A 17,395-nucleotide genomic window follows, 5' to 3' on the forward strand; every position below is an offset into this window, starting at 1 on the left:
TATCTTAAAATAGTAGTATGAAGCCTTTCGAGGCTCCAGAGGAAGCTGCATGATGTCACTCAGTGGCTAAATTGCATTGTGGGTAATGATGTAGGCACCAGGTTTTGAAAAGGAAGAAGAATGTGTGGAATAAAAAAGGAGATCTCTGGTCATTTCTTCCAAGGTCCAACAGTGTTTCAGGAAATCAATGTTACACCAGCGGATTTCTCTTTAAAACCTGGTGCCTACATTACCCAAAATGCAACTTAGCCACAGAGTGACATCACTGGAGGCAGTCTATCAGATTACATGCAGCATCCTCTGGAGCCACAAAAGGCTTTGTGCTATTTTTTTTCACATATGCAGTCGTACTCCGCAAGACCTGTAAACACAATAGGTGGAGTTGTCCTTTAACATTTACAACTGCAGATTGTTTTTATAAAAATGGATTGTTTAATTAACACTAATGAATGCAGGTGAGTAAGGAATGTCCTCTGATGGCTTATTAGAAGGAAATGACTGACCACTGTTGAATCATTCTGACTCACTCGTATGATGGATGATTGGAAGGTTAGACACCAGTGACTCTTCATTAATAACCCTCTCATGCCCTGTAAGCCATTATACACTGTTGCTTTCATCTCTTATATCGTAAACTAGAGTCGTAAACTAAAGTATTTCAGCGTTACATCGACACAGCAGGAAAACATCAACAAAATAAGACGAGACACTCTTGTAACTTCTTTAGAAAGAGTTTATTTAGTGCATTTCTAGTTTGTCCACAGCAGGAACCAAAATATTAAGTTAATCTGTGCTCCCATTGGTTAAACTGGTTCTGGTCCAACACCATTGGTCCACTCTTGTTCTGGTGCAATACTATTGGTCCAGCAGTGTTCCGACACCCTCCCATTGGTTCACTAGTGTTCTGGTACGACACTATTGGCTCACTAGTGTTCTCTTTTGGTCAGGAACACGTAAGACCAGAAAAAAAAGGACCTTCGGCATGCTGCTACTGAGCAGAGGTCCACAAGCTTCCATGCAACAACAAACAAACAAACAAACAGCAAGGGACGACAACAACAAACGGAAAGATAAACAACAGCATTGCTTGTAAGAAGTAAGCATGGAAGCATATACAGTAAACCTTATTTTAACCTGCTAAAGCCCTCAGGAGGTTCGTCTGATATACAACAGATCTTAAAAAGGTAAAATCCCAGACCACCCCCCAGACTCATGCGTGCGCACACACTCGCTCGCTCTCACTTGCCCACACACACACACACACACACAACACTCCTACTCCAAGCACAGTGTGTACTTGACCCACACACGCAGACACACACACCCATGCGCACACACACAGGTGCACCTGCATGCAAACATATGATCGGTCCTCATAAGTGTACAAGGAATACGTTCGTCATTTTTAAAAATATGACTTAACCCCATGAGCTCTGTGTAAACATAGCGTATGGTAGAGTAGATAAGGTCTTCCTTCCTTCCTTCCTTCCTTCCTTTGTCGCTCTCTAACTTCCTTGCCACCTGCCTCCTCTCTGCCTTAACTTAGTTAGTTAATACTTGGACTCTTTGGTTCTCTGTAACAGTCTGTTTATCTGACTATGTGACTGACTGACTCTCTCTATCCTCCCTCTCAGCCTCTCTTGTTCTCTCTGGGTATGATACAGCAGGAAGAGTAGTCAGGGGGAAGAGAATCACAGGTCCTGTCCCCCTGCAGACCAGAGCAGCGGAGCCAGATGGATTGATTGTCCTTGATTTATTTACATCACAGTCAGTCACAGTGGGCTCCGTGAAGTGGAAGAACACATTCCTGTCCTCCTTCCTGTCGTTTCTCTCCTCGCCTCCTCCCACCCCCTCACCAGCCTGATGTGTGGGCATGTCGGCCTGAGATCTGTGTGTGTGTGTGTGTGTGTGTCTGTGTGTTTATGCGTGTGTGTCTGTGTGTGTGAGTGTGTGAGGTATGAGGGGTGGGGGGGCTAGGATAAGTCATTGTTGCTGGGCGACTTCCCTCCGCCGTTGAGTAGAGCCGACGCGCTGCGGCTCTTTGTCGGTGTGCCGCTGCCTGACCGTGAGAGTTCTGTCAGGTCATGGAGGGACGGCTCCCTATACATGGCCACTGCACACACACACACACACACAAACACACACAGACAAGACAAGAATCATTAATTCAAATATTAATTAAGTTGTTGGTCACAGGTTTGTTATGCACGCTCCATTTAGCTCCCCTACATGTAGATAACGAAGAGGTTTGCTTCATGTCAACACTTTTAATTAATTCTGTTTCCAGAACAACTTCCTGCAACATGAAGCTAAGTTTTAAGCAGTGACGTAATGATCCATAAAGACATGAATAATCACGGTCTCGAGTCGTTCAGCAGCACAAAATAAACAACGATAAACAAACAAATTATTCTTCCAGAGAAGTATCGATTTGTTATTTTTCCCTGAACCTGTGATAGCTGATTTTTTTTTTTCCTTTTTTTCCAGGCCCCTTAGAGGAAATGAAAACAAGCTGTAATGCAACATTAACATAAATAACCTTTTAAGTGGCAAAGTTGCCTATTTACACACAAAGCAGGTAGGGAGCAGCATTAGCATTCATTAGAAGTCGTGTTTGTGTCCATCTGATGAATCTAAGTCCTGTATTCATTCTCCTCTTGGGTTTGTTTTGCTCTCAACTAACGAATTAGGGAAATATCTGATGTTCCTCTGAGCTCACCATCTAGTCTGACTTTGTCTGTCTGGCCAGCTGTTGGTTTTTAGAGCTTTTTCACTGAAAACAGCTGCCTTTCACATACAAGCAGTCATGTGACCCAGTGTTTTGATGTAAATTGTTATGTAAAATGATCCTAAAACACCTTTTCTCAGTCTAAATGTAAAGCCGTTGTTGGACCATTTGGAGTACAGGCATGATTTTGGGCTCTTTTGAACAGTTATAAGCAGAATTCTTTCCCAAGCTGTCAGAAAGTGCTTCTGGCATTAATCTATAGGCGTTTGAACACACTGAATTATTTATTTATTTTTCTCGCCTACTTTTTTTCATGCAAAAATAAGCCTGCAGATGACCTGCAACTGCCCTTATCAGCTGGAAAACACAATGGGTCCACATAACTAAAAATGAACACTTAACACTTTTTCCAGGCATCTGAGGAAAAAAATGTCATTTTGTAGAGGAGAAAGGAGACAGAGTGGGTCTGCAAGATTACTCATTGGCTGTTGTAGGTGCTAGGGTGGGCATAGAAGCTCATATCTGCTTAAATGGGCTGTCAATTCAACAGCTGCCATCTCAGAAAATTAGATTTTTACAGATAAAAGCACGAAAAAACAATCAGCGATCACAGTTTTTTTGCTAATTTGTCTCCATTTAATCATGGACTAAATAAAGTGGATCTAGTGGACATTTGAGAAGAAGACAGTTTTTGTTGGAGTTTGATTATTTGTGAGCTGGCAAAACTTTGGCAAAAAGTTTGTTTGTTTGTTTATTCCACTCTTTCGTCTTCCTTTTCAAAACCTGGTGCCTACATTACCCACAATGCAACTTAGCCACTGAGTGACATCACTGGATGAAATTTATCAGATTACAGTCAGCTTCCTCTGGAGCCACAAAAGGCTTTAAACTTCTTTTCACACATGCAGTAGTACTCCACAAGACCTGTCAACACACTTTAATGTGTTAAATAGATGGAGTTACCCTTTAAGCAAAATAACAATCAGAGTCAGAGTCTGATGACGGAGGTGGATTGTTTGCTAATTTCACCCGAGGGAGACGCCGCTGTCAATCAAATGTGATCAGAGCACACCCACAGAGTCCTGATGAAGCAGATTAGTTTTTGAATGTTAACCTTATTAAACAATAATTAAGGTTGTTTTTTTTCCATGACGTTAACGTTTGATTGCTGCTTATTTAGCCTCATCATGAGCATTCACAGATCCCCTGTTTTCTTCGAAGGGCTGGAAAAACCTATTTTCTCAATCAGCCTCCTGCCATGAAAGATGGGCTCCTACAACAAATCACTTTGGTTATTTCACAACAGATATTTCCCCTTTAGTTTTTGTTTTCCTCTCTAGTGTGAAATTGGCAGGGCTCAGTTGGAAAAAAAATGTATTGGCAAGTACTGTCATGAGCCAATCAGAGTTTTGAAATATCTGAATCAAAATATGAGGACAGTTTCGGTGCTGTTTGCTTACCTGTCAATCAAATTGGTTCAAACCACACCTACACAGTCCTGATGAATCAGACTGGCTCAGCTTATTTACATGTCTTATCTGCGTACAGCTGCCAGTATAGAAAGTATAAAGCCTTGTATGGCTACAGAGGGAGCTGTGTGAAGTCTGGTAAGTTGCCTCAAGTGACGTCACTAAATACTTTTTTTTCAAAAGAATTTGTCCATCTTGAGTCAAACAATGTTATACTTGTACTCTTTAATAAGTAATACCTCAGGTGTTTGTTCTGCTTTTCCTTTAACTCTGGGTACTGCTTGTTTCCTCATGAATATTTAATATTATAGAGACGTGCTCAAATTTTGAGCCTCTCAGACAAAAAATACCCTGTGTTGAATAATAATTTGTCTGATATGGTTTTTCTACAAAAAAAAAATGAATTAACTACAGGTACTTTAAAATTACACCTACTCCTTCTCCCGAATCTATGAAAATGCAAATATTTTCCATTTTAAAAACGTAGACACAAGATGTCCATTTGCTGTACATGTCCTTTAGTAGTATCAAGCTTCCATCACAAGTCTGCAAGTTGTACATACTGAACCATGATAGCTTCAAAACTAGTGTGTGTGTTATAAAGTCAGATTTAGGGTGAAGGCAGACAACATTTTCCTCTTCTGCAGATCACTAAAATAAACATCTTCAAACATCCTAGTCAAGCACCAACAAGCAAAAATAATTTTTTCAAGGTTAATCATGAGATTTTGCACATGAATATAGCAGCAAACAACTATTTGATAGGTAAGGATGTAGTGGAGTAACTACAGCAGAGAAAGAAGTCACACTCGCTCTGTGTGTGCTGTAATCCGACCCTCTCTGTTCTTTGTTTGGTTAGCCGGGACAGCCGCGTGTGCACGTTAATGTGTTTGTGTGTGTGTGAGCATGCGTTTTAATGCATGTGAGTCCCTCTCTGTCTTCCTTCTCATATTACAGCTGAACAGCTCACTGAAATATGTTTCTGAAAACATTTGAGGCGAGAAATAGGCTGTGCAGTAACAGAATCTCCAGTCATATTTGATCAGCACCGCCTAATTTAACAGTCTGATACGAGTTTCATGCATCTTTCTTTCTCTTCCCCACATTTTTTGCCAAAACAACGCGCACGTCTGTTTTGGGTCTCAGATGCTGGTGCTTTAGGGTCAAAATTAAAGGTGCAATATGTAAAAATTTAGTTTAAACCAATCGAAAAATGTAGTTAAATTCTCAGCAGAATGTAAAAATATAAATTACATTATGTTATGGTGCCGCTCCCTGCAAGCATTACCCCCTCCTCCGAGCAGGAGGTGCTCCCAGCTCCAGAGCGCTAGCTGCACCGCTAAGTGAGCTATCGCAAGAGGTTTACGTTAATGTTGTAAGAAATTCATTTAAAAACAAGTTGTCGGTGCAGTTCCCTCCCCTACTCGTCTCACCTTTGAGTGGTTTCGGTATGAAGTGTGCGGCGGCCTTGTTCTTCTTGACGTGGTTCCCCTTCATGATCCCTCCCTCCTTGTTGAGTCCCAGGTACCAGGCCCGGCCCGAGGCCTGCTGCCGGTACAGCATGGAGGAATAGGTGACGTAGTAGTTCTCAAACACCGACTCCTTGAACTTACACTCCGGGGTAAAATGCTCCTGGGGGGGTTGGGGGTTGGGTTGGGGAGAGCAAGACAGATATTAGAACAAATCATAAAAGATCGAAGACAAGAAGGTGACTAAGTAGACGTGGAGAGGCGGGGGCGTTCTCCACAGAGAGGGAGCCGAGTCACGGAGGATATGTGTTGGTAATGGCAGCTGCATTAAAGAGAGTTCAATCATTCCTCCGTATTGCCATCAGTGTATTCATCCATCAGCTGCTCCGCTCTTTGACTCATTATCTCGGCCGGGCTGTGGTCTCCGAGAACAAACCGCGCCGACTTAGGACAGCTGACATTTGCATTTCCTTATTCCTGCATCACCATAGCAACCGGCTACTCCCTTGAATACCAACCAGCCCACTGAGAGAAAGATGGAGCCCAAAGATACAGACAGAATGCTCTTCCTCTCTGTCGTCCATTAATCTTGTATGAATTCTGATTAAGTCTTGCATAATCTCTGAGTCGCTTCAGCACGAACACACAGACAAGTGTGATCTGTGAGTGTGTATTTATGAATATTTTGTGTGTTTAATATCAGGCGAGAAGATGAAATGAGTGATATCGCTGTTATGACCCAAAGCATCCAGGAGTGGACATGATGGGGCCTGATACTGTGGTGGCATACGTGCCTGCAGGCGCGTAGCAGCATGGCTGTTATTACACTGAAGTGTTAGTTTCATCTTTTGCTCTGGAAGTGCGTTATTTCTGTTGATTCTTTGTTTTGTTGTTATTGCATCTACACCACCCACCATCACAGCTCGAGAGCTAAAGTGAGGCATTTAATGCACTGCACTGCAGCCGGCACTGCTTTCTGACCCGTCTGAGAGAGAATATATACACGCACGCGGCGGTGGACGTCTGCGTAAATCTAACGGGGAGCGGCATAAAAACAAATTTCAGGAGCCGTGCGTAAATGGGCACACAGTAATCTTCCTATCAAAGAAAGACTGAAGGGAGATAAACAAAAGGAGCCTGGTGGGTGATCTGAAATCAATCCTGAGAAGCCACAATATCAGTGGATAGATAAAGAGAGGCTCAGAGACTGGATTACAGCACCGAGTGGCAGCTGACTCACAAGGCAACACTGTAGTTAAAGTATTGATGCGATGATGGGATGATAATGAGACTGGTCACACGGAGAGCTGCTGCTTCATTACTCAGCCTGACCCAAAGAAGAGATTTTAGTCTCTAATGGTGCGTAATGATGATGGTGATGAGTGTGTGAGGTGACCTACGGAGGTGTAGAGGAAGCCTTCATTGTTCATCGCCAAATACAGTTTGGTCTGGACGCCCTGGATGGCCACCACACGAAGCCCCACCGGGATCAGGTTGAACACAGCTACGGATGCACACAGAAAACAAATAAACACAAAAGGCACACACAGCAAACAAACAGGGACTCACACAGGGAGGAACAAAGAGAGAAAAACTCCTCATCAATATCAATGTAGCATCTGGTACGCTGACACCTCCATTTGGCCACAGAGAAGCTATTTTACAAGGTCACTCAGGCACTAAGGCGACTGAATTATACTAATGATTCAGCGCAGGATGTTAAGCGTGAGATGAAAAGGTGAGGATTATCAAAAGGCACGTAACAAAGGAAGGTTTGGTATGCATTCGGCAACGCAGGTTTTAACAGAAACGCCACAGTCAGAGCTATTTCTGACGTGACAGATGAAAATCTACCACTACAGCTCAGGATTTCACAATCATCTAATCTGTCAACTCCTGCTTCTATTAATCATTTAGTCTATAAAATGTCAAAAGGTAGTGAAAACTGCACATCACAACTTCCAAAACAAAAGGTGACACATTCAAATCAAGTGTAAACCCACTATGATTACTTTTACTGTCGATTAATTTGTTTGTGTCCAAGGTCACGACGTGGTAGCGACTTGTCAGACGCAAGGTAGCCACACCCCAAAACATACCCTGCTTTGCTGTGTTAAAGAAGACTTTAGACTTGAGATTGAGACCATAAAACTTATTAGAAAACGTTTTGCTGTGGTAATGAATCAAGTGAGAAGTAGGGTAATTTTCTCATAGGCTTACATACAATCTGACTTCTTTTTGTAACCAGTAGAAAATAAACATCATGCTGTATAGAAGAAGACTTGAAACCAGAGATTGAGACCATACATTTTCTCATTTTTTCATAGGCTTAGATACAGTCTGACTTCTTTTTGCAACCAGTGGAGCCGCCCCCTGCTGTTGATAAGAAAGAATGCAGTCCATATTTTCATGTTCATATTCATATTTTCCGTCCATATTTTAATGCAGTCAGTGTTTGACAGCGGTCCTAAGATATAACATTTTTACAGTGAAGTAAATCATTTAAAAAGCAGGAATCAGATAAAGTTTGACATCTTGCTCGATAAGTGAGTGAAGCAATGATCAAAGCTGTTTCTACCCCGGCCAACTGTTTTATAATTCACTGAGCAAATTAATGTACTGACAGCAACAATACATTTGAGATCTGTGAGAATTATTCCATTTCTAACCAGCTCATGGTTTTGGTAGATTTTGATATTAGTTAGCTTAGCTGTAACTTGATGAGAAATTAGCGCACATAAACATTAACCATTATTAGTGAAGAGGGATCCTTATAGAGCGAGATCTGTGATTTATTTGGTAAAAATTCCCTCATTTCTCCAACAAAAAAATTAAATAAATAAATTATATACATCTAAATTACTTTCTTCTATTGGTGTAAAAACATTTTTAACAATCATCTAACTAAATGCTCTTGAACACACTGAGTTTGTTTCCCTGTGGTTTCACCGTTGACGCCGCTGTCGCAGAGACAGCATTAGCAACATGGCTTACGTTACCAGCCTGGCTACTGTCCAAAGCAAAAAACATCCATGAGAATCCAAATTTCACCTAGAAACCCTGATCTCAGTGCTATGAAAAGGCAGAGTATCAATAAGTATTAATAGGCAGGCAGGTTTAATCCAGTAGAAAGAACACTGGTATCGAACTGCACATATCAGCGAGGGAACAGACCTTCACATAACACGGAGCGGATGCTCGTCCGTTCACTCTTGTTTCATCTCAGTTTCTATCACTCCTCACCGTCTTCGCCTCCTCCGTCAGCACAGTTCTATTTCTTTTCAAGTTATTCCAGTTGTTCCACCATCACCTGGGGATAGCGACCGGGGAATACAATGCCTCTTCCTGTTTTGGTTGTGCAGTGGAAGACTGGCTTCCTTTGTGGCGTAATTCAACCTTTAATTTTTGAAAGCGAGGTTTATAAGGAACCGATCTGTACGCAAATGGAGTCAGACATTACTGTGCAATCAGTATTCAGTCAAGAATCATAAGTAGAAGCGGAAACATGTGTATTGCCAGTTTAAACAAGGTTAAGCTGTTCGAGCTAGCGAACTGTAGAGTAGATTTAAAGCCTCACCATGAACATATTTCAGATGTATGTGACAGTTAAATCACAGTACTCATACCATCCATCATATTTCTCATTGTTGGTGTTTTCCCTGGTGGTTTGCATTCAGTGTGCTGCAGAGCAAAAGTTATTTATGTTTCTACAGTAAAAGCTGTGTAGCAGCGACATAATTATTCCAGACAGTTTGATGAGTCAGGCCCTTGTTTAATTATACTCATTTAGCCAACCATGTTCTTTTATAATGACTGCAGTTATATCGAGACGTGGATTACATGGATTATCCGTTCAAATCCATTCACGGTCGACCGGTTTCGTGTGGGTAGGCGTTTACATGATGTATACACCATGTAATCATCTAATTGAAGAACACGCTTCCTTTGTGGCCACGTCGCTCTCTTTGTGCACAACAACGGTCGGTGGCCTGAGGAGTGGCAGGGACTAATACGTGATGCTGGCAAACGGCGAGCGTGCACGACGAGGAGAAAGGATTGCCGTCTGAGGCACAACAACAGAACTGAACAAGTCGTATCAATCACAGGTTGAAGCCCGTGCTAGAAAGAAAAAGGGAAAGAGCCAGGGAGGGGAAAGAGCCAGGGAGAGAAAATCCCTTCCAGCTGTCACTATGTCACACCTTTGAACGTTGCATCCTGTGGATATTTAATCGAATTCTTTATCTGGGGAACATTTAACACAATTAGATTGCCATGTTGCCATCTGACCTTTTGGAGGAAGAGCCCACGCCTTTGCACTAATTAAATGAACACTTGACATGTTGTTGAGTGACTGTCTGAGTTAAAACTCCCACGTCGGATGGATTTCCACAGGGTGACTTTTATCACTAAATTGGATTCAAAGTGGTTCAGACTGATGACTCCAAATTGGATATATGGGAATTAAACTCAATCAGACATTGCAAGTATTGAACCTACAATGTGTTGTGATGTTCTGTTGAAGAAATATCAAATTAAAAGAAAGCTTCTCGACTCTGCAGTGGTGTGTTTACCTTCCTTTATCTTCAATAAGCTCTAAAGATCCCAAGCTGAGGTATTATGACTGGATTTGATTAAATCTGTGCTGCTGCTGCTCAAATATTGACTTTCCTTAGTAAAGAAAGGTATTTGTAAAGATTTTCAGCTTTGTTTTCCACTAACTGTCTATTAATTTTCTTTATACCAGGACAGAAAAGCAGCTTAAATGCATTTTAAAGACTGTATTTTATAATTGTTGCCAGCATTGGAGTAACAACTTAAAGGGGCACTATGTAGTTTTGGAGAAGAAATTCAAATTCAGAATTTTAACATTTTTAATATTAACTGAATAAACAAGCTGTTCTCAGAGGAAAATAAGGTCCCCAGAACACTGTTTGAAGCTAGGAAGGTGGCAGGGTCCACCACATATAAACAAAGTAAAACAGTATGAAATTGTGTTGTCCTTTAAAGTCAGTTTGTTTATTCAGTTTATTTAATCATAAAAAAAATCAGTCAGTGAAGATTTTTCTCTTCGTAGTGCACCTTTAAGATCTCCAAAGATGATTTTAAAGCTAAAAGAACCGTGTGATTAGTCAATTGACAGAAAATCAATCAGCGAAATTGGTAATTGACGTTTTTCCAGCCGAAAATACCAAACAGTTGCTGCTTCCAGTTCCTAAAACGTGATAATTTGATGCTTTCTTTGTCAGCAAACTGAATGTCTTTGTGTTTTTGGACGGTTAGTCTCATAAAACAAAGAATCCTGAGATGTCTTCTCGGCCTCTGGTGGACATTTTATAGCCAAATCAATGTATCGATTAGTCGAGAAAGTTAATCCATAATGATGAACGCAGCCTGCGTTGATTTTTGAAATAGAAGGTGAATAAAGGGAAACCAGTGGATATTGAAAAATGTGGATGTCCAAAGGTCAGACTCACCATAGGTGCTGTCTTCATCCTTGGTCCCATCGATGGTGCCATCCGGCTGCATCTGCAGCTGGAAGCCCTGGCGACTTGAGAGCCTGGTCACAATGCCCTTTAACTGGGGCTCTGAGAGGAGCAGAGGAGACAGACACATTAACTGAATCCATTCCTTCTTATTATTGTCATGTGATCAAATCCAGCAGCCTCCGAGAAGCCGGAAGTGTCAGAGGAGGAGAAGCTGTTTGTATTTCCAGTCACTGGGCCTCGAGGGCCCCATATCGATCCCTGACCCCTGTGTATTGTGGCGCACACTGAAAATCAGAGAATAAGTGACAGATGAACATGAAGCTGAGAGCAGCTCGAGTGCTGCTTGAATCAGGATGATGTTTTTCTGAGATCTCCATCAGCACACACACAGACACACACACATGCTGCTACACTACAACACTTTGCTGCGGGACAATACAAAGTTATTTACATGAGATGTTTGTGCTGTCATGCAACAGGATTAATTCCTGAGCCTCTGCCAGGAGGAGACTCTCCACAGGGTGACGAATGATGAAGTGATGAAGGAGCAGCAGCAGAGTGATGAGAGGAGAAAATGGTGTTGGTTGGTGGTGGTGATGGTGATGAAGCTGGTGGTGATGGTGGTGAGGATGGCTCGTGCTCCACTCTCAGACCTGGTGGTCGCCTTCTCTTCCGTTTCTTCCTCGATCCAAACAATTTGACTCGGGAGAACACATTGAGCTTGCTCGGCTTCTCGTTGGTGCCCTTGCTGTTGCTCGGGCTGCCGCTGCCGCGGCACGCGTTCGCCTTCTCCCGCTCCCTCGCCTGCCGCTTCTGGCGGATCAGGGAGCTGGCGATAGCCGCTGCCCGGGACATGTTCCCCCGGTGGAGTGAAACAAGGCTGTGCGTCCCGGTCGCGGGGAGGTGGGGATCGCGGATAAGGCGCTGGGGGTGTGTGGGGGTGCGGGGAGGGGGTCTACACCACCCACGGCTCAGTTCGCATCACACACCGGCCGCTGCAGTCTCGCAGATATCCGTGATGTTAAAAAGCGTCCAGAATCCTCCATCGGTGCGTCCGGGCGCTTCATGGAAGTCGTTAAACAAATCCAGAAATGTGCCAGAGAGTGAGTGTCAGCGACACCGCCTCACATCACCCCACAGGGGTCTGAGTGGCTCAAGCTGTCTGCTCCCCTCCGCCGGTGATCTGGCCGTCCCGAGAGAGCGTGGAGGAGGAAGAGGTGGAGGAGGAGGAGGAGGAGGAGAGGAGGTGCGTGAGGATCCAGTCCGGGTCCAAGAGGCGAATCAACAGCTGAGAAGCTGGTGGAGACGACACCGGGGGATGTTGTTGCTGATGACTGCAGCCTCTGCTGCTGCTGCTGCTGCTGCTCTGCACCGCTCCCCCGGTGATGCTCCGCTCCTCGACGCGCTCCGTGACACAAATGCAGCAACCGGGATGTTTGTCAATGAAACAGCTCGGGGCTGGTTCAGTGGGGAAGGGATCATGATGCAGCCGTGCCGTTCATAAACTGCTGCAGCCCTGCCCGCCCCGAGGAAGAAGAACGAGGAGGAGGAGGAGGAGGAGAAGGGGGAGGAGGAGGAAGGTGGTGGTGGTGGTGGGGGTGTATGTGTGTGTGTGGACGTGTGATGCGTGTGTGTGAGATGAGGGAGGTTTGGGCAGCTTTCTCCTCATAGGGCACCTGTAACCCTGAACCCCACGTGGCATGATATTTACATGTTAGACTTGATGTGTGATAGGCAGGCAGGAGAGACTGAGAGGAGGGAGGAGAGGGGGGGAGTAATGTAGGAGGAGGAAGGTACACAGAGACAGACAGGTGAATGAATGAAAGGGGGGATAATGGGAAAGGAGGAAGGAGGAGGAGTGGGTGGAGGAGAGAAAATGAGATATTGAGTGGTGGCTGGGAGAGGAGAGAGAGGGTGGTGAATGAGGGAGAGGGGGGAAAAAAAGAGTGTGTGAGAGAGGAAAAGACATTTTACACATAAAAAGAGGCAGATGGAGAATAAATGAAGGGGACAGTGATGGAAGAGAGAGAGACCTGGTGAGAGTGTGAGAGAGAGGGAGAGGGAATAAAGGAGGGGCTCTCATCTTCTTTTGGTGCAGAGGTTCACCGCTGCTGCAGGAAGGAGGTGAATAACCGAGGAAGCTCTTCAGTTTGTGTCGTTTTCCAAGATGTTTCCCCCCTTTTTTTTTTGCATTCGCTTTGCTACAGCAGAGGCAGCAGCAGCAGCAATCAGCCAATTCATGCATGTCGGCTGGCCACAGGCGGCCCCCACGGGGAGACAGATGCACAGCTGTCAGCGCCTGATACAGCTGCAATGGGCGCATGGCAACTGCAACTCCAACCGGTCTGGATGGTGGAAGACGGAGGCGGTGGAGGAAGAGACCTGTGGCACCTGCACAGCGCCGAGAGCAGGTGCATGCTGTTCTCCAGTGGGAAAGGGAGTGAAAATCGATGGGTGGGGAGCGAGAGGATGTGGTGAGCAGTAAATTACACGACTGGAGAAGAGGAGGGGAACTCAGTAATCTGTAGCTGGGTGGAGGAGAAAGTGATGGACTGTGTGGGGTCAGGACCTGGTCACTGAAGTGGAGCCTTCAGCCTTTGTGCCCTTGACTGAAGGAGTTGACGTTATGGCCTCCTGGTTAGGTAAGAGCCTTCTAAATGTTCAGATAAATTTAGTTTAGGTGTTGCTGCACGGCTCAGCCCACATGCCGAGCTTTTCTTTGGAGGGACTTTAGCCGTGCAAGATTTCATAACCAGAAATCTGTGAAAGCATTCATCTTTCATTTATGAGATCTTTGCTTTTAAACACCACATGTCCCTAAAAGCAAAAGCCGCACAAACAAAACTCAATGTACCAACACAAGCTGCAGGAAACAAGACAGAGCCGCCGGCCGACTCTCAGCCTTGGCCTTAAATCAGAACAATAACAAAATGAAATGTCTCTGAAAACAAATACGTCAATACACAAATCAATAGAAAGACCATTAAAAAAAAATAAGCACAGAGGGAAGGATTGGGGACAGATGTTTCTTTCATGATTTTAAAAATATCCCGGGATAGCCTTGATTTAAACATAAAGGTGCAGTGTGTAGGATTTAATGTGTCTTTAGAATACGCTTTTTATATCTACAGAGGGAGCAGGTCCTTTTCCCAAACCCCCAGGAACAGCAGCATGCTCTGGAGACAATTTACATAATGACCCGCCTGTGTATCTACAATGTCATGTGATGCACTGGCACCCAATAAGGCTTTTCCCGTAAGTTTACACAGTGAAAGAAGCGATCGTAAAGTTTTTTAAGGTTACAACATTCGCGAAATCACTAATTTCGGCCTCAGAATTTGATCCATCTGGGCCGATAACATTGGAAAGTCTAGAAGAGACCCGCCATTAAATCATTTTTAAACCAGAAGTTAGCCAGCTCAAAGTCTCCAGCAAAATGTTATCGGTCGACAGGCTGAGTCGACACAATATTGATCATTAGGTACAGGTGTAGCGTGGACGGGGAAATCCTGGATAGTTCTGGACTGTGTCTGGGATTAACTCGTACACGGGCCGGGTATCGTTCAAAAAGGTTTCGTTACCAGTACCGATACCTTGGCTTCGATACTGGTTCCATGAATTCCATTTTTACAAAAGATTACATTACACTTACATGTGGTGAGCCCCATCTCTGGGCGTAACCACGTTTTTCCTGCATGCCTCAAGACAGCCAATCACCAGCAGTATTAGATCTTGGCACAACATGCATGCTGTATGCTTATTGGCTCACTAATGCTGATTAGATTCTCCCTTAGGTATTGATATTTGGTATTGAATGACATTTTTCATTTCTCAGTATTATCTAGACAATTCGGTCGGTGTCATAAAAGTATCAAAGTTCGACACCCAACCTCCTATCTAGCACTCAGCTGCAAGAGTCTTACCGCAGCTATCGGCTGTCGTCACCCGAGCCTGAAAGTACGCCAATGTCCCGCTTCCCACCCAAATGTGGCCTGATAGTTCACTGCTGGCTATGGGTCCCACAGTGTAGAAGATCCAGGTTATTATTTATCCGGGAGGTTGACCTTTTTTGGCTTCATGCGCCACCGAGCAGCTTTGATAGAAATAATTCGACGCTGTATCCAGATTTCCCTTGTAGATCCATGCATCTTCCACGCAAGGAATTACATTAAAATCTGGACACAACTTCGGAGGCAGAGCCCCGTTCATTCCTGCGAAAGATGCTCCGTGGTGCATGAAGCCAAAAAAGTTAAACTTCCTGTCTATGAAATTACCCCGATCTTCCGTGTTGTAGGGCCCACAGACCGTGTGCACTAGAGATTTCCGCACACTGAGCCAGCTAATTTCCGGTTTAGCGCCCAGCTGACATATATGGAGATAATTTAATCGTGCAGCTCTTCAAAACTTTCCAAATTTATTGGACCAAATGGGTTTGCGATGCTCATAAAAATGTATCCACTGCTTTCCAGATGCTTCTTTCACGATGTAAGCTTATGGGAAAAAGTCTTTTTGGGCCCCAGTGCATCACGTGACTTTGTATTCGCACGGTTTAGCCACTACGACAACTGGCTTCAAAGCTTGGCGCTCTTCCTAGAGTCTTAGTTGCAACACATTGTTTCTACAGTAGCCCAGAACAGACAAACTAGAGAGGGGCTTTCACGTTTTCAGCGTTCGTAGTAGTAATCGTAGGGGAGGGCACTAGATGCCACTAAATCCGACACACCGGACCTTTGATAAAAAATGTAAGTCTGTACGTTTGAACATACATTTAAATAAGGGATTTACAAGATAAGTTTGAGCTGTTGCATCTCTACTCTGGTTACAAGCAGGTCAACTTCTGAGGTTTGGTTGGAGCTCCGTAGCTCCCCCTACAGGCAGCAGGAATGTGACAAAACAGGTTAGAGAGGAGAAAACTACAGTACATTTACAGCAAATATCCAGAGAGAGAGAGAGAGAGTCCTTATGTGTGTGACTCTCAGTCTAACCATGAACGCCACAAACCCAGCAGCAACAAACCGCTGAGGCCTTTCAGAAGATAAACCCTCGAAAGCATCAGTGGACAGTGTGACACACCTGTTAAAAAACCTTGAAGTCGACGTAATCTTTGGTCCATTTTGTTCGAGGTAAAAAGTTATTTCGCTTCATCTTATTTTGCCGGAGCAGACGATGTAAGAAAACCGCCCTGCAGGCTGACATGGAGTCTGACAGTAAAGGGATTAGTCCGAGTGTAAAGGCGCTGAGACTTTTTGATCCAGAGTCTCTGAGGGCGGTGGTGTGAACTCATGTTGAGCCAATTAAACAATTTATCCCGCGCTTCCAAAGATGAGAGGAAAATATGTTCTGTAATAGATTCAAAGTTGGGAGTTGTGAAATCTGCCCTGTGAGCTTTGAGGAGACAAGCTGAGGATCTTGGTTCCTGAAATGCTTTAAAGGTGCACTATGTAGTTTTGGGGAAGACATTTTAATCAGAAGAGAAAGATCTTCATGGACTGATTGTTTTTATGCCTTTAAACAAACTAAATAAACAAACTCGCTTCGTTTTCATGACTGAATGAACAAACTGACCTGAAAGGACAACACAGTTTCATACTGTTTTGTTTATATGTGGCGGACCCTGCCATCTTTCCAGCTTCATACAGTGTCCTGGGAACCTTATTTTCCTCTGAGAGCAGTAAATATAAAAATTTAGAGTTTGAATTTCTTCTCCAAAACTACATAGTGCCCCTTTACAGATGACTTTATTCTCAAGGATATAGCAGAATAGTATTAAGAGAATAAATTATAAGGTCGTTGAGTTCAGAATAATAAAGCTATGTTGTTGTGAGTGAAGCAGGGAGAAGAAGGGCGCGTCCGGCTCTGCTTCCAGCACCACAGAGATGCAAGTTTTAATCGAGTTAAAAAAGCACCTTTTCCCAAAGTTTGCACCAAAAAGATCCAATCATGTAAAACACAACGTTATAAAGGAAGAAAATATAGAAAGAGGATGTTTTTGGAAGATTTTAAAGGTTGAAAACTAACTGTATTTGTAACATCAACAAAAGCACTGAGACAATATCTTAGAAGAGTCTGTTTGGAGACTTAAAGAGCGTCTTTTGACCTTCTTGTAGGCTACTCCTCCCTATAAAATACATAAAGTTCTAGTAATATTTAAGAATTTTGTTCCAGAATTTCAATAGTCCAGATCGTGTCTCGTTATTCCCCCCTGATCCTACCTGAGGTCGCTCGGCGGAGAGGGAAAGTCAT

General features: G+C 43.7%; 1 protein-coding gene across 2 annotated transcripts; it reads right to left on the reverse strand.

The window, feature by feature from the left end:
* Positions 1-1,973: 1,973 nt before the first annotated feature.
* Positions 1,974-17,395, reverse strand: LOC141007194 (fibroblast growth factor 13-like). Of its 2 annotated transcripts, none has more exons than XM_073479545.1 (5): positions 17,365-17,395; positions 11,141-11,251; positions 7,067-7,170; positions 5,631-5,829; positions 1,974-2,113 (listed from the first exon to the last, which is right to left on the reverse strand). In XM_073479545.1, exons 1-5 carry the CDS (start codon positions 17,393-17,395, stop codon positions 1,974-1,976), a joined length of 585 nt encoding a protein of 194 aa, XP_073335646.1. The 2 variants fall into 2 exon arrangements, with proteins under 2 accessions (XP_073335646.1, XP_073335645.1); XM_073479544.1 differs by lacking the exon at positions 17,365-17,395 and adding an exon at positions 11,806-12,007.

The sequence above is a fragment of the Pagrus major genome, chromosome 13 (assembly GCF_040436345.1).
Source record: "Pagrus major chromosome 13, Pma_NU_1.0".
NCBI lineage: Eukaryota > Metazoa > Chordata > Actinopteri > Spariformes > Sparidae > Pagrus > Pagrus major.